General features: G+C 42.9%; 1 protein-coding gene across 2 annotated transcripts in view; it reads left to right on the top strand.

The window, feature by feature from the left end:
• The window catches only part of MCF2 (MCF.2 cell line derived transforming sequence), a 110,006-nt gene that overhangs the window by 84,629 nt on the left and 7,108 nt on the right, over nt 1-18,269 (top strand). For both annotated transcript variants that reach the window (XM_047844953.1, XM_047844952.1), the window contains 8 exons: nt 274-399; nt 968-1,189; nt 7,597-7,689; nt 9,768-9,846; nt 10,387-10,453; nt 12,209-12,318; nt 14,701-14,813; nt 17,644-17,756. In XM_047844953.1, the coding sequence (XP_047700909.1) occupies nt 274-399; nt 968-1,189; nt 7,597-7,689; nt 9,768-9,846; nt 10,387-10,453; nt 12,209-12,318; nt 14,701-14,813; nt 17,644-17,756 (923 nt within the window). The remainder of the gene's footprint in view (nt 1-273; nt 400-967; nt 1,190-7,596; nt 7,690-9,767; nt 9,847-10,386; nt 10,454-12,208; nt 12,319-14,700; nt 14,814-17,643; nt 17,757-18,269) is intronic.

Raw genomic sequence — 18,269 nt, 5'->3', positions numbered from 1 at the left:
ATCTCTAGTGGGTCCTAATAGCTGTTTTTCTGCAGCTTCAAGAGCGGCGAGTGCCCTTGACTCGATGCCGTTTAGTCACTATTCCATTTCTTCCCAAATTTTGACACAGTTTTTAAAATATAGTACTAATGGGATGGATAGCAAATGAAAGGTGTTACTCACAAAATGACATTATCTGTGGACTCCTCCTTGAAAGCATGTTAGCCAGAAATGTATTCATTTTCTCCTGCTATTAATATCTGCCCAATATTAATTTTTGACTTCTAATCACAGGAGCTGCTGAAATATAGCAACGGCTGCCAAGGGATTGAACAATTAAAGGAGGCTCTGGACACGATGCTGGATTTACTGAAGTCAGTTAATGACTCCATGCATCAGATCGCAATAAATGGCTATATTGTAAGTAAATTGTAATGATTGTCACAGTTTTGTGGGTAAGCAAGTTAAGATCTCTTTCTTCGTTGCCACCTGGAACCAACTGAGAAATAAAAAAGAGCCGAAGAACGGGAGATCTTGTTTGAAGGAATGTTTCGGTCTTCTAAGGAGATGTATTGTCCCGGAACTGCTGCTCGCATAGTCCCAGATAGATACGGAAGAAAAATCAAGTCTTTAGACTTAGCTCTGCCTAGTGGGGATCCCAGGACCGGTAGATGTCAATCACCAATCAGGACTGAGGAGAAGATGGGTGGGGGGTGGGGTGGGGGGTGGGGGCCTACCCTAAATACATCCACATGGAGACAGGAAGCCAGGGAAAAGGAGCTGTCTTCTGTCTCTTGTCCCCGCCCTAATTATGTACCCGTGTGACACATGGCGCGTTTTCATGTAAAGTTGTGATGAATGAAATTTTAAAGACCGTACAAATTGTGTTGCAGGAATTTAGTAGCTCGACCTACACAGTACGACGTTGACGTCAGAGGCCCGAATGTAGCTCCACCTTGTACTGATGAGTGTTGATTTTCCTTCATAGGGAAACTTAAATGAACTGGGCAAGATGGTAATGCAGGGAGCATTCAGTGTTTGGACTGGACACAAGAAAGGTGCTACAAAAATGAAGGATTTTGCTAGATTCAAACCAATGCAGCGGCATCTGTTCTTGTATGAAAAAGCCATTGTCTTTTGTAAGAGGCGCGTTGAAAGCGGAGAAGGGTCTGATAGATACCCATCGTACAGCTTTAAGCACTGTTTGAAAGTAAGACAATTTAAATTGTGTAACGTCATATTATTTCATATGTAAAAAAGCTTGTGCACCTTTTCAAGTGAAATGAGTGGGTTTTATACATGCGTATCCCTTTATTTATTTATCTACTTACTTATGGATTGATTTATTGTTTTTTATTTGAGCGTGAATGCGAGCAGGGGAGGGGAACAGAGAGACAGGGAGAGGGAGAGAGAATCTCAAGCAGGCTCCCACGCTCAGTGTGGAGCCCAACATGGGGCTCGATCCCACAAACATGGGGCTTGATCCCGCAACCCTGGGATCATGACCCGAGCCAAAATCAAGAGTCAGACGCTCGACCAAGTGAGCTACCCCAGGTGTCCCTCACATCCCTTTTTTTTTTTAAATGAAATCTTTCTACTGAGGCGTTATTGACGTATAACATTATATCGGCTTCGGGTGTAAAACACAATGATGTGATATTTGTGTATGTTGCAAAATGATCGCGATAAACCTAGGTAACATCCATTACCACACCGTTGTAAGTTTTTTCTTATGGTAAGAACTTTTAACATCTTCTGTCTTAGCAACTTTCACGTGTGCAATAGAGTATTAACCACAGTCACCAGGCTGTACATGACATCTCTAGGACTTACTTATTTTCTGACTAGCAATTTGTACCCTTGAACTCCCTTTGCCTGTTTTGTCCTCCCCCAACCCTCAAAATCTTAAGTAGAGGGTTTTTTTTTTAATTGTTTCTAATGTTTACTTATTTTTGAGGCAGAGAGAGAGAGCAAGCGAGCATGAGCGGAGGAGGGGCAAGAGAGAGAGAGGGGGACACAGAATTTGAAGCAGGCTCCAGGCTCTGAGCTGTCAGCACCGTCTTGGTCATGTAACTGAGCCACCCAGGCGCCCCTCAAGTTTTAAATTGTACAAGCAGGGGCGCCTGGCTGGCTCAGACGGTGGGGCATGTGACTCTTGACCTCGGGGTTGTACGTGCGAGCCCCACGTTGGGTGTAGAGATTACTTAAAAATAAAATCTCAAAAAAAATTGTAGAGGCAATATAACATTTGTTATGGGAAGACTGGAACATGGAGAAAACTATTGCCTCGCCTCCCCAACCACCCTGACTTGAGTCATTTTTTATGAGCATGTTCTTTCCTCGTTGTCAGCCATTTGAAAATTGACGACGTTTTCAGCAGCAGGGACAGAGGATAAGCGGTGTGTCCCGAGGTGTTTTGTGTCTGGAGTCTCCCAGATAAGCAGGCCCTGCTTTTGATTCTCCCCACAAGGCCGACAGTCCCAGGCTGTTGGTAACAAAGTTCCTACCCAGAGTTACGACCCGATTCGGGCCTCTTCCTACTGTCGAGTTTCCCCTGCTTTGCTCTGAACCCTCAGCAGCGCCACAAGTTTCCTGAACTCCGGCTGCTTTTACAGCAGATGCACCGAGTTGCCCTTTTGACATCAGCAGCCCGCCTCCACGTCCCCCAGGTCTCCGTTGTTCTTTTATGTCTCCAACAAACATCGATTGAGCACCAAGGTTTTATGGTTGACCTCAGCCGGCGTTTAGATCTCTTGCTGTCTCTGTGCCTATTTCTGGGGATGAGACTTTCTCTCCATAGGCGTCTTGGACCCAAATGCGTTTGGTTAGCTTTTTATTTGTAGAGTGACCTAGCCAGTACCTAATGTTGTATTTCTGATTTGTATCGATTTTTTTTTTTTAACTTGAATTTGTCACTGTGGTGGGCAACAGAATGTTTCTGAAGTACATTAGAGTGAGGAGGGACTGGTATGCGGGAACCAAGTCATGAGAATTCAAACTATAATGGTTACCATGGAAACAGGGTCGGCTAGATGCAAGAAACATTTCAGTGGAAGGAGACCGACGGGCTTGGTGACTTACTAGATACAGGAAAGAAATAATACCTGACATCTGAAGGGAAAAAAAAAATCAGTCTCCTTTTCCTTTGGTTTCCCGATAATGTCTAATATTTTTAATAAAAAAGATTATTCAGCGCTGCCTGCAAAGGTTTAGGCCAGGAGTACCAGGAAAATGGTGATCGCACTGACAGACAAAGATGGAAATTGGGCTAGTTTTTTTCTCTTTCTTTCTTTCTTTCTTTCTTTCTTTCTTTCTTTCTTTTAATGTCTGTTTATTTATTTGGAGAGAGAGAGAGAGAAAGCACAAATCGGGGAGGGGCAGGGAGAGAGAGAGAGTCGCAAGCAGGCTCCGCACTGTCAGCACAGAGCCCGGCGTGGGGCTCAAACCTACGAACTGTGAGATCGTGACTTTAAACAAATTTTTAATTAAAAAAAACCAGAATACACTTCCTACGAAAAAAAAAAAGGAAAAGGAAAAGGTCATCTTTGCCTGGCGGGCGGGGCTCTCCTTCTCACTACCCCTCGCCTGGCTCCTGGTTCTGTCCATGTCACTTTCCCGGACCGTTGTCTTGAGTTCATCCTGTCAAGCTAGAATCCCGTGGCTTAACAATTGCATGCTATATTTTAAGCCGGCCGCTTCTGTACAAAGGAAAGGCCCTCAGGTCACAGCCAGACGGAGAGGTTCGAGTTCTTCAGATTCCTCAGTTCCTGCATTTATTATCATCACCTAATTTGTTTTTTAATTTAATAACCCTGCATGGAGCGCTTACTTTTTGCTAGAAGCTGATCTAAGTGTTTATAAATGGCACTGTTAACTCATTGAACCCAGATGGCAACTTTAGATGAAGTAGGAACTATGGTGAGCCCCATTTTGAAGGTGGGAAAGCCAAGTTCCAGAGAGGCCACTGATTTGGTCAAGGGCGCATAGCTAGTAAGCGGCGCAGCACGGGTTCAAACCCAGGTAGATGGTTCCAGAGTCCATGCTGTTAATCACCGCACCATGCTGGAAGGCCTTGTTTTTTTGTTCGTTCATTCTTTCATGCCTTCCGTCGTTCCCTATTCTCCACACTTAATTTCCTCTCTACCCCTGTAGCAACCATTCTCATTTATTTGATGTATATCCTTCAGTTTGCGTGTTTTTGTTAAATGTGTGTCGATGTTCTGTGCGCATCTAGTTTAATTTGCATAAATTGTAATCTGTTATAATTCTCTTTTTTCTTTCTTCTTCTTTTTGGTCTCAGAAACTGTTTTTAAGATACAGCCATGTTACCGTTTTATACCCAGTATCTTCCTTGTACCTGCCTCATAGCACTTACATTTTAGCTACATTTTTTGTTAGTGTGATTCAAGATCAATTTTTTTAATGTTTATTTTATTGAGGTGCCTGGGTGGTTCAGTCAGTTCAGTGTCCAACTTCAGCTCAGGGCCCGATCTCACGGTCTGTGAGTTTGAGCCCTACGTCGGGCTGTCTGCTGTCAGCACAGAGCCCGTTTTGGATTATCTGTCCTCCTCTCTCTGCCCCTCCTCCGCTTGTGCGCGCGCGCGTGCGCGCACACACACACACACACTCTCTCAAAAGTAAATAAACATTAAAATAAAATAATTTTTTTAAAAACAAATGTCTGTCTTATTTAATTTTGAGAGACAGAGCGCGAGTGAGTCAGGGACAGAAAGAGATGGAGAGAGAGAATCCTGAGCACGCTCCGGGCTCAGTGCAGAGCCCCATGCGGGGCTCGATCCTGCTACCATGAGATCACAACCTGAGCCGATATCAAGAATCGGATGGTTAACGAACTGAGCCACCCAGGTGGCCCTCAATATTTTAAATTATACTAACCCAAGAAGTAAATACATTCTATTCCATACATATAAATGTCTTCAGCTTGGTAGTTGTTGGTGATCGTTGCTGAGTTCTTGACCCACTGGATGACTTTTAACAATGTAAAGATTTGACATCTTTACATTACCTTGATGACAAAAAATTAGGTTACAAGTTGGAGCCCTCAACACTTGACACACTGAGATGTCTTCAGATAAAATGCTTTATAATAAAGGATTTATATTCATAGCTACCAGGAATATGAATGCAAATATAATAGATGCAGCAGAGACCACAATTCGGATGTAACTATAGAATCAGGCTTGTTATTATATATAATATGTACTATAGAGTACTATAGAACTGTGTGCATATAGTTAGACCTTTAACTGCCTGTAGATTCTAAAACGGAGTAAATTTCACGGTATAGTAAACACTTCATGGTATCGTGACATTTAGTAACATCTGACAACCTTTCAGTAAAACCTTTGCATTCCAGTAGATCATTTGTAAGTGACTTGTTTGGAACTCAGAACAAGATTGTCTGATCGACATCATGGTTAGATTACCAGGGCAAATCAAAAAAAGCTCATTTAATCTATAATGCTACGTATGCTATAGGTATGAAGTGAAAAATAACAAAACTGCAATTCAAACAAGGGAAAGTTTACAAAGCAAACTCATACTTTGAAAAGCTCATTATACGATCTAAGCATTTAATGCATGCTATTTAATCCTTTAATCTACCCTGTGAAGAAGGTATTCTTTCCGTTTTAGAGTTGAGGAAACTGCCATTCAGAAAAGTTAAGCAACTTCCATCAGAACACATAGCTCTTAATAATACGAGATGAAATTCCAACCCGGGCCTCGCAGACTCCAAAGCCCAGGTGTGATCCATCTTAAGCGATTAAAAGTATGTGTTGAAATGCAATCGATTTAAATAGAGATTGAACATGAGGTTATTATTTATCTTAAATCCCGATGTTTCAGCCAAAGTACGTTTAGTTGGGGCGGTTGAGTAGGAATATGGAGATATTTTTCCACGCTCAGTGCTTAAGTTTCTCTCCCTCTGCCCCTCACTTCTGCTTGTGCACATGCTCGCTCGCTCTCTGTCTCTCTCTGTCTCTCTCTCTCAAAAGAAGGGGCGCCTGGGTGGCTCAGTTGGTTAAGCATCCCAACTCTTGATTTCCACTCAGATCATGATCTCGTGGTTTGTGAGATCAAGACCTGCACCAGGCTCAGCACTGACGGCATGGAGCCTGCTTGAGATTCTCTTTCTTTCTTTCAAAATAAATAAATAAACTTTAAAAAAAAGAACCTTAAAAAGTATTTTTGGAGACTCTGGAAGTAACATGGGACCACGTTCAGGGTAGACATCAGAGACTCTTATATGTATGCATCTCATTTCTAAGCATAATCCCCTTTCTCTCCCTTTTTTCAGTGTATGTTTATTTTGAGAGAGAGAGAGAGAGAGAGAGAGAGAGAGAGAACATGCACAAACAAGGGAGAGGCAGAGAAAGAGGGAGAGAGACAATGGGGCTCGAATTCACTCATAAACCATGAGATCATGACCTGAGCTGAAGTCGGATGCTTAACCAACTAAGCCACCCAGGTGCCCCCCTTTTCTTTCCCTTGATATGGTGACCTCACTAGGGATACTTTTAATGCTTAGCAACTCTAATCAGCGCTGTTTGGGGTACTTATAAATGGAACAAAGAATGAGATATTCCTTTAGATAATTAGACGGGAATTGAACAAAAACAGAAGGCAGAAGAGAACTACAAGAGAATGTGTGTGTGAGGGAGTGAAATGGCACAAAATAGAATTAACCAAGCTATTGGCACAGGATGAAAGAAAATTGAAAAGTTTGTGCTTTGCACAATCATACAGGGAAGAAAAAATTGTGGTAAGGAAGGGATATTGCATACAAAAACTTCACTGGTTGGGGCGACTGGGTGGCTCTGTTGGTTAATTCATTTCGATCAGATCGTGATCTCACGATTCATGAGTTCGAGCCCCATGTCTCTGCACTGACAATATGGAGCCTGCTTGGGATTCTCGGTCTCTCTCTCTCTGCCCCTACCCTGCTCGTGCGCTCTCTCTCGCTCTCTCAAAACTAAGTAAATAAACATTAAAAAAACAATTTCACTGGCTACAGGAAGATCTCACTCTGCTATGACAGATAATTTGTTTTCCAGAGAGGCTGAGAGGTTGGTGGAATAGAGGGGACCCTTGTGTACCTAGCTGGTTTTCCCCCACCCCATAAATTGGTTGTTTATCACTTATAAGGCTTCCATAGAGATAAGTAATAATCTGTCAGATGAATTTATCTGACAAAGGATTATTAAAAGTAACCGTTTAAATTACTTTGGGATGAGCTTTTTTATTGATGTTTAATTACTTTTAGTTCTGCGTTTGACACAATAATTTGTTTCCATAGTGTGCAGTTCATTGTAATGGGGTTCGATCTTATGGGGACTAGTTGGGGGTTCGGATTTGTAACATTTGTTTCCATCACTGGAATGGAGTATGTAATCTATACTGTAAGCGCACGGCTCAGTGAAAACACTTAAATACTCAGGTCTGTGGTTGCATTTATCATTTCATATTCTTGAATATAAAATGTGTATTTTGCCCAGGGAGAAATTCTGTTTCATTTAGAGTACGACGAGTGTAGATTTAATGTAATTTCGTATTCCAAATAAAACCCTCATGACAATTTTGACTAACATATTCTAGATGGATGCAGTTGGCATCACTGAATATGCAAAAGGAGATAACCGCAAGTTTGAAATCTGGTATGCTGGCAAGGAAGAAGTTTATATTGTCCAGGTTGGTCCTTTAAGAATTATTCTAGAAGCCATAACCCGCAACAAGCGAAAATAATTTTGGTTCCATTGTAAAAGTTCTCATTCCTCTCACTTAGGTCGCTTAAATATTTTTCAGTAGCACATGTTTTCTTTAACTTGAGATGGGTCTATGGTGCTTTCTCGGGCTTTGAGTTTTTAAATGAATTTTTCTAAGTTTGTTTATTTATTGTGAAAGAGAGAGAGAGCACAAGCAAGGGAGGGGCAGAGAGAAGGAGAGACAGACTCCCAAGCAGGCTCCTTGCCATCAGTGCAGATGCCCGACGTGGGGCTCGAGCTCACAAACTGTGGCACTGTGACCTGAGCCAAGGTCAAGAGTTGGACGCTTAGCCGACTGAACCACCCGGGTGGCCCTCTAGGGCTTTGAGGTTTTGCAACTACAAGGATACTTATCAACCGGAGCTGATAGCCAAGAACTTGGCAGGGCTTCTCTGTCCCCGTCAAGCATCTAGAGTTACAGATTTCGAATGGTTAGGAGTTTTTCTTGGGCTTGGTATTCTCATGTGTGAGATACAGTGATATGACAGTTCAGATTTGATCATTGTCTCTCAAAAATTTGCTTCAGAGTACCCTTAATCATGATGAAAAAAATAAACATACGCTTAAAGCCCTGGCCTGATGCACTATAAGGTCCAACCTGTTTCAGGGAAGGGGAGACGAATGAGAGCATTTCAAGAGGATATTGTCATCGTGATAAGTATTTGTATATGACTTGTGACCTGTGAATGTGCTGTTATTTGTTGAAATTGCTCAGTGGTGTTTCTTCGTTTTAGTTCTATATTAGGTGATAAGAATTCATAAAAATACATTTTCTGAGTTTGATTTACATATAAGACTTCTTGCTGTCCTTTTACAAACTTGTAAGTTATCAAGATTACAGTAGGTTGTCTTTTCAGAATCAGGAGAACTTGTTTCATTTTTACCAAAATTAAACATAAAAGTGTTTATATATACGTGTATATATACATATACACACATATACATATACACGTATATATAAATATAATTTTATTTATTTAATAAATATAATTTATTGTCAAATTGGCTAACATACAGTGTGTACAGGGTGCTCTTGGTTTTGGGGGTAGATTCCCATGATTCATCGCTTCCATACAACACCCAGTGCTCATCCCCACAAGTGCCCTCCTCGATGCCCATTACCAATTTCCCACCTCCCCCACCCCCCCATCTACCCTTAGTTTGTTCTCTGTATTTAAGAGTCTCTTATAGTTTGCCTCCCTCCCTCTCTGTTTGAAACTATTTTTCCCCTTCCCCTCCCCCACGGTCTTCTGTTCGGTTTCTCGGGATCCACATAAGAGTGAAAACATATGGTATCTGTCTTTCTCTGTATGACTTATTTCCCTAGTGTAACACTCTCCAGTCCCATCCACATTGCTACAAAAGGCCGTATTTCATTCTTTCTCATTGCCACGTAGTATTCCATTGTATATATAAACCACAACTTTTTTACCTATTCATCGGTTGATGGACATTTAGGCTCTTTCCATTATTTGGCCATTGTTGAAAGTGCTGCTATAAACATTGGGGTCCAAGTGCCCCTCTGCATCAGCCCTCCTGGATCCCTTGGGTAAATTCTTAGCAGTGCTATTGCTGGGTCCTAGGGTAGTTCTATTTTTAATTTTTTGAGGAGCCTCCACACTGTTTTCCAGAGCGGCTGCACCAGTTTGCATTCCCACCAAGAATGACGGGCAAGAGGGTTCCCGTCAACGTTTATATTTTTAAAAGGACCCTCCTACAAAGGAAAAATAAGTTAGATTGTATTGTGCTTTTTCTCTGAGCATTATTTTTTTTTTTTGCCTGAGCATTACTTTTTTAAGGGCGGTTTCAAAAGGGTTTTGACGATCTCATCTCATCTGATGGCTACCTACTTCTTAGAAATTTTAAGAATCAAATGGTAGAGTTTGAATTTGGTGGTTTGGGATGTAGATCATGTGTGATATACTCAGTTACATTTGTTTTGTCGTGAAGCGTTCTTTGTCAAAGGAAACCTGTCCTCTCCTCCTCCCTTTTGAAAATCTTTAGGCTCCGAATGTCGATGTGAAAATGACATGGTTAAAAGAGATAAGAAGTATTTTGTTGAAGCAACAGGAACTGATGACAGGTAATTTCAAGCTTGCATTCTTCAGAACAAGAAGTACAGTAACAGCTCATTGACTCCTGTTTTGGGAAAATTTGTACCGGGAATGGGGCTGATATTTACTTTATACTATTTATAGTGAAACGGTTTGTTAAACTAATTAGTAGAAGACCAAGGTTCAAGGGGTTGTTTGAACTCTCTTGGTGAATGAACTTTACACTGGCAAGTGAACTCCACTGCTTGAGAAGTAACACAGCAAACTAACTGTATTAACTCTAGGTCCTTCCCATGAGTGAACTCTGCCAGGGACCTCAAGTAATGTTCACAGGGTGATGGTTACAGTTATAAACTTGAATTTCTCGATAAAATACTACGTAGTTCAGTCCTTTTCCATATTTCACATCCAGACCGGCCTTTTCCCCTGGTTATTTCCGGTCTGTGAAGGTTAATTCTAATGGGAATGGGGTGTGTGTGTGTGTACATGTACGTGCATGCGTGTGCATGATTCATGGAAGAAGTGCGGCTTGTGAATGGTGCTCCCATAAGCTTTGTTTTCTTTCACAGCTAAAAAACGAAAGCAACACAATCAGTTAACACAACAGGATCAGCTTCCTACTCAGCAGATTGATGCGTAAGTGATTATTCTTTAAGAAATTATCACTCCTGCCGTCTTCTGTTTTCTGTATGTCCACGAGACACTGTTATTATAAAGTATCTCTGACATAAACTACCCTCTCTTTTAGGAGTAACTCATCAAATTCCATAAATACATCATCTTCTCAGCTCTATCCTTATACGTGGAGCCTAATGGTCCTTAATATTATCCTATTGGTTTCTCTGGATGTTAAAAATAATAGGAGAGTTTGGGCTAATTTTTTTAAATGTTTCTTTATTTTTGAAGGAGAGAGAGATTGAAAGCATGAGTGGGGGAGGAGCAGAGAGAGAGAGAGAGACAGAATCCGAAGCAGGCTCCAGGCTCTGAGCTGTCAGCACAGAGCCCGACGTGGGGTTTGAACTCAGTAACTGTGAGATCATGACCTGAGCCGAAGTCGGACGCTTAACCGACTGAGCCACCCAGGCGCCCCAGAGTTTGGGCTAATTTTTATTTTATTTTATTCCTTCTTTCCATCTATCCATCTACCTCTTTATTGAGAGGATGTTCATCTATCTATCTACCTGTTTGTTTATTGAGAGAGAGAATGTGTGTGCGCACACGAGCACAGGAGGGGAAGAGGAAGAGAGAGGGAGAATCTCAGGCTGGTTCCACACCCGGCACAGAGGCTGATGCAGGGCTTGATCCCACGATCATGAGATCATGACCCGAGCCGAAATTAAGAGTGAGATGCTTAACTGACGGAGGCACGCAGACGCCCCTGGGCTAATTTTTAAACATGATTACAGATGCTTTGTCCTCAGTATATCCTGGAGGGAGTAGCGTGTTGGCAAACAATGGCTGCACTCGTGGCTTTCTGTTCAAAATATTTTTGGTCACCTTCAATCTGATTGGAGAAAGAGAGTTGTAAGAGTAACGAAGGACCGGCAGTCACTGCTGCACAGAGGAAGAGCCACGCTGAAATAGAAAGATTCCTGATGACATTATTTAAGCTCCTGGATCCATATGTGTCCAGTGTTGATCCTTAGACTTTCAGTTACAAGAGCCAATAAATTCCTCCTTTTATGGGACTTTTTTGTTTCCATTTTCCCAACTGTATTGCATTATAGTCGACAATTAAAAACGATATATATTTACAACTTGGCTTGATATACATACACGTTGTGAAATATTAATCCCAACCATCCTTTTGTGTGTGTCACGAGAGCATTAAAGTCCACCTCTTAGCAGGGGCGCCTGGGTGGCTCAGTCGGTTAAGCATCTTGCTCCTGATTTCGGCTCAGGTCATGATCTCACGGTTCTTGAGTTCGAGCCCCGTGTTGTCAGGCTCTGTGCTGGCGGCATGGAGCCTGCTGGGGATTCTCAATCAATCAATCTTTCTCTCTCTTTCTCTCTCTCTCTCTCTCTCTCTCTCTCCCAAAATAAATAGATAAACTTTGAAAAAATTATTTTAAAAAAAGGACTACCTCTCAGCAAATTTCAATCATATAATACAGCACATGCTAAGAATTTTAAACAATATACCTGTCGTGGGCCCTGAAGGGAGTACATTTTTCCTTCTGTGTTAAAGAGAGATCCTGCTGGCTTGGATCAGCTTTTCTGATATTACTATCATTCCACGGGCTGAAATTCAGGGGGCGATCAGCTGGGTTTGAATGATTCTTAGAGCGTGTTCCTAACGCACGAGATCAGTGGGAAAACGTCCATTTTTAATTTCTTGTGACTCTTAAAGCATATAAAAGCTCACTTGTTTTTACACACTTACTGTCTCAGAAGGCAACACGGATCCTTTATGGGTGCCGAGGAGACTGAATCAGAACACAGCAGCACTGTGGTGGACGTCCGGGAGACCGTCCCACTGGTTCAGGCCGAAGCGAACACAGGTATGCATAGTGGTCGTGGGAAGGTAAGACTCATGGCTGTGCACAGTGTTTCCTCCCGTTGTTAATTTGGAAAATCTTCCTGTCCGCTACCTTAGTATAGAGAAAGCAAAATTAACCCATTTTCATAAGGTCCTTTTGTTTTCCGCGTGCAAGATAACGCTGGCGGGCCCTGCCGCTTGGGTGTCAGAGCTGTGCCTGGACCAGTAGCATCACCATCACGTGGGAACTTTTAAGGAAGACAGACTCTCTGGGTCTGCCCCAGACCTTCTTAGTCAGAAACTCTGGGAGTGAGACCCAGCCATGTGTGATTTAACACGTTCTCTATGTGGTTCTTTTTTTTTTTTTTTAATTTTTTCTAATGTGTATTTATTTTTGAGAGAGAGGGAGACAGAGAGAGAGAGCACGAGTAGGGGAGGGGCAGAGAGAGAGGGAGACGCAGAATCGGAAGCAGGCTCCAGGCTCTGAGCCGTCAGCACAGAGCCCGACGCGGGGCTCGAACCCACAAACCGCGAGATCACCACCCGAGCCGAAGTCCGACGCTTAACCCACTGAGCACAGGGATGAGTGAAACATCTCCTGGCTTCAAGGAATGCACACTTCACTCACCATAGCTTTAATGAATAGAGAAGAGTCATTTACAGCTAGAATCTTTACTTATTTTTTTGCAAATTGTGTCATTTAAGCTGATTTCAAACAAGTTGGTTAATTCAACACCTATAACCCGGGCTGTGTGCCAGGAATTGTGCAAAGCTTTGGGCATACAGTCTGTTTAAGATGCACTCGGTTGTGGGGCACCCGGGTAGTTCATTCGGTTAAGCCTCTGATTCTTGATCTCAGCTCAGGTCTTGATCTCAGGGATGTGAGTTCAAGACCCACACTGGGCCCTGCACTGGGTGTGAAACCTACTTTAAAAAACAAACAAACAAAAAGATACACTCAGTTGCCATCCCTATGAAGCCAGGAGGGTAGAACGGTCATTTAAGAAGCAATTACTGTGTTATAATAGAGAAATATAATAGATTGCTGTAGAAGCACCTGGCAGGGTCATCTATACAACTCTGGGATAAACAGCATAGACTTTTCTAGAAAAATGCTTAAGAGAAATGCTTAGCAAATGTCTGATACTTGATACGTAAATAAGAAGGTCCTCAGTCCGGACGAGTTCTCTCCTAGTCGAAGAGAAACAAGCAATGGCAGCCTTGTTCAACTGAAAGTCACTTCCTTCAGGTCATCTATGCTGCGGCCCCTTGAACAGTCAGGATGAGGGCCTGGTACCGTTGCCTTCATTTGCCAGATGAGGAAACCAAGTTAGAGAAATTTGACGTGATTTTTCCAAGATAACATGAATGGTTTAGTGTGGCCAAGAGGAGATTCTGTTAGTTCTCTGCCTGTATGAGATTATTTAATCTGTATCAATTCAATATATTTTTATTTTATTTTTTACTGTTTTTATTTATTTTATTTATTTTTTTTGAGAGAGACAGTGAGAGCTGGGGAGGGGCGGAGACAGAGAGGGACAGAGGATCGGAAGCAGGCTCTATGCTGTCAGCACAGAGCCCGATGCGGGCTCGAACTCACAAACCACGAGATCATGACCTGAGCCTAAGTTGGATGCTTAACCAACTGAGCCACCCAGGCGCCCCTTTAATTTTTTTTTAATGTATATTTATTTTTGAGAGAGAGAGACAGAGCGCGCTCATGAGTGGGGGAGGGGTAGAGAGAGAGAGGGAGACACAGAATCCGAAGCACGCTCCAGGCTCCGAGCTGTCAGCACAGAGCCTGACGCGGGGCTCGAACTCACGAACCGTGAGATCGTGACCTGAGCCGAAGTCGGACACTTAACCAACTGCACCACCCAGGCGCCCCTGATATATTTTATGAATTAAGCACCTCTTACATGCAGGACTCTTACGGATATACAATGTGTGACCCACAGTCTTTGCCTAGTAAGGAAGTAAGACAGGTCAGAGATAATAATATTATTAGGTAGGATGTTGTAAGTGCTGTTTGAGTAGGACCAATAGCAATTCCATAGAAAACAACTTTGGCGGGGATTATATTCTCTTCTCTATAATATTCTCTATGTTGAAAGGGTCAATATTCTCTGGAATGTTATTTAACTTATTAGTTTTAATAATTCTCCCACCAACTCCAACTTGCAACCATCCTAGGAAGTAACAGAAGTATATGACATTCCAGGCCCTTTCTGAAATATCAGAAATTCTAAACTAGTACCGTCTAATTGGAGGTGTTATTATATAAAGATACTGTTCTGGGCCATTGACGGTTATAGCCTTGATGACTGCAGTTAGTTTTACTTCACTCCCTGTGTTAGACCAGCACCATTAAGGAACTGCCCCCCCCTCCATGTTTTTCTTCTAGTTTGGACCCAGATGTCATCACCTGCAGAAATTTCTGAAGACCCTGAGGAGTGGTCAAGCAACTATTTCTATTCTTCTTATGATGACAATGAAGAAGAAGAAAGGCCCCTAATGGTCAGTAATGACATATGCAAGTAAATAAATAAAGAAAAACGGTTGGGGCAGTTTTACTGATGCAATAGTGAGGCACGCGGGGGCAGTCTTCCGTCCAGATCCTCGAGGCCGTTAGGTGTATTTCGTAGCCAAAAGATTTGAAACCAGTCTTACCGTGAACATTCATTAGTAAGCACTCCTCTCTGCCGGTAGAACCGGTTTGAGCTCCCTGTGGCGCTCTTGCTGAGGTTGATGGGACATCTGGTCTGTCAGTTCCGAGTCTCTGTACATGGACCAGTTTTCTCTCTCGTTGAACTTCACCCCTGTCTTCAATCGCAGCGGCGGAGATAAAATCAGAGAGCACAGGAGAGAGTCACGTCTACTTTAACGATCAGTTTCGATTCCAGATTGGAAAACCTAGGGAATAAACTTTACACGTATGAAACTCTTTGATAACATCTGGGGAGCACATTTTTGTGGGTGGCCAAAACATGTGTCAGTGGTGCCACATCGGCCTGACGGAGCAAGGGAGCACCCCATAAAACTAAAAGTTTGTTTTAGAGTAAAAGTAACTTCTGGAAGAAATAGTGTGTGCTGTGGTTAGGATCCGAGCCGATTATTAGGAGAGGGGCAGTTAGGACTGTTTAGGGTTCTGTCTACAGTTTTCCGAGGTCAGCAGCTTGGAGGGTGGGAACACTCCCGTGGAGCGGACCTCTCCTCGGTGCCCTTCAGAGCAGCAAATGCAGTTGGGCCGTTCTCATGTTGGGCTAAGGGAGTTAGTGGTGTGGATAGTCACAGAGCTGCGTAGCGCCGACCCTGGAATGCTTTCTTTAAAAAGGTAACAGAATTAGGGGTGCCTGGGTGGCCCAGTTGACTAGGCATCTGACTTCAGCCCAGCTCATGATCTCGTTCGTGAGTCCGGGCCCCGCATCGGGCTCTCTCCTGTCAGTGCAGAGCCCGCTTCAGATCCTCTGTCTCCCTCTCTGTCTCCCCTGTGCTTCCTCACTCTCTCTCTCAAAAATAAATCAAACCTTCAAAAAAAGTAACAGTAGTCTTTCTCTGAATGAAACAGTGACCGTAATACATATTTGGACGGGAGTTTCCTTAATTAAATACTATCTGAGGACGGGAGAGAGAGTTCAGACGTGAGCAAAAATTCAGAGGAAGCCAGTTGGGGTTTAGATGTTTTCTGCAGATGCTCTGTGAAGGGCTCGTCAGGAGCTACCAAGGTGCTGAGTAAGCGCTTTCCCAGCCACGGTGGCAGAAAACGAAGCGTGTAGGCAGCGTGACTTTCATCACAGGGGATGGGGATGGAGAAGACCCTGTAAGCTCTGTCTCCTCGCCGTTATTCCCTGAGTTGCGCTACTAAGGAGAACATACGAGAGAGCAAAAAGTAAAATGGGTTGCAATGAGCCGCTCTGTTAGGCTGATGAAAAGTACTGCTCAAAAGATGTTTGGCCCGAGTGATGTGGGTATTGTTTTCAGGTTAATTCCTTGGCATGTGCAAAGAATCGATACCACGCGACTCTTTCATTTAAAAGATTTTTAGTTACGGTACTCTTTTTAAATGCCCGTCTTCAATGGGTGAGCTGCTGTGCTGGAAAATTCCTCATCTCAGGACACCTTTGGACTTGGGGAGCCTGGCAGGCTCCGACGGTGGAGCACGCGACTCTTGATCTTGGGGTTGTGAGTTCAAGCTCCGCACTGGGTTAAAATTCAAGAGATTACTTGAAAATAAATTCTTTTTTTTCTTTGTAAGTTGATTTATTTATGTATTTATTTTGAGAGAGCAAGCACGAGCCGAGGGAGGAGCAGAGAGAGAGAGAGGAGAGACAGAACCCCAAGCAGGCTCTGCGCTGACGTGAGGCTCGATGCCACGAACCACAAGATCATGACCTGAGCTGAAATCGAGAGTCGGGCGCTTAACCAACTGAGCCACCCGGGCACCCCGAGATTACTTAAAAATAAAATCTTTAAAAAAAGAATACTTCTGGACTTGAAAATTATTTCGTCTCTCTCTACGTTGTAGCAAAGTGCAATCAGTGGGCCTTAGATAATTTATTTAGCTTCTTAATGAGTCAAGCTCACATGATAGCTGTCAAAAGATTAAGGCCAAGTTAAGCACAACAGTATGGTTTAATGTGCTTTTATTGGACCCAGAATGTCTGTGTTCATTACTTTTACCTGTGCAAAATGATACAAATCCCAGAAATCCTTTTGAGGGTGTTAGTGAGTCTTTGCTTAGGGCTGCTGCCTTTTGTGTGTGTCTAGATAAATTTTCCATGGGAGCAGTTTACAAGTAACCGTATTGAAAAATTAGTTTCACACTGGGTTTTTTTTCTGGGTTTATGCTTTTTTTTTTTTAAAGTTTATTTATTTTGAGAGAGAGGCGGGGGGAGGGGCAGAGAAAGAGGAACAGAGAGAATCCCAAGCAGGCTCTGGGCTCACAGCGCAGAGCCCGATGCGGGGCCTGAGCTCACGAAACTGTGACATCACGACCTGAGCCGAAATCAAGAGCCAGACGCCTAACCGGCGGAGCCACCCAGGTGCCCCGTGGGTTTGTGCTTATAATTCATAGAAGTTAAAGTCATCGTGCTCTGTTATTTTCTGTGTAGCTCGTGCTCTACTTCTCCTTGTTGCAAATAAAAATGAATTCTTCAGGCTCCATAAGGCCATGTTCTGCTTTTTCTTCCCCCATCACAAACGGTTCCGTGTTTGCTCATCCCCGCTGGGCTGCTGTAGCCACCACTATTCCCACTGAAGAGTGAATTCTTTATGTCATAGCGCATGCAGTTACCCAGGCCGTTTTATAGTCAAATTTGTAATGTGATCTTTCAAAACAACCTTATAGTCTCCAGGCAATTACAAAGCCCTAGCAGATGGCAGGAAGAGAGGCCCAGAAGACCTCCTGATCAGAAATGGAGATGTCTTTCAGTTTCTCCATGAAGATGCCGAAGGTCAATGGTAAGTGTGTTCTCAGTGCTTATGATGACCTTTGCCGGGGGCACATGCATATCTAATCAAATGTTCCGCTTTACTTGTATCTTTGTTATACAGTCCCAAGAAGCAGAAATATCACATTTCTTATCAGTATCTCATTTTCATTGCTTCAGCTATGCCTATATAGCTCACTGAAAGGAATGTTAACCTTTGGTGAGTGAAACATGCTTTGAAAGAATGAAATGCTATGAGTCTGCATGCTCTTTTGTGGTTTACCCTTGGCTCAGACATTTCAACTGAGAGACCTGGCTTTGTAATGGCTACAGATCCCACTACATTTGGTCGTTGAAGTCACTCATTAACTCATCTCATTTTTAATGAATGCCTACCAGTGTGTGCCAGGAGCCATGCTTTGCTACTTTACGACACAGTCACCTTCTCTTTGTCAATTCACATATTGACTTTTTAGTCCTACCATTCTACTCTAATGCATTTGACTTCACTTAGCACCGATTGCCAAGATGGTTCTGCCGAATA

Source organism: Prionailurus viverrinus, chromosome X (assembly GCF_022837055.1).
Source record: "Prionailurus viverrinus isolate Anna chromosome X, UM_Priviv_1.0, whole genome shotgun sequence".
In the NCBI taxonomy this organism is placed as follows: Eukaryota; Metazoa; Chordata; class Mammalia; order Carnivora; family Felidae; genus Prionailurus; species Prionailurus viverrinus.
The sequence above is the reverse complement of the archived record's forward strand: the minus strand, read 5'-3'. Positions and strand labels throughout refer to the sequence as shown.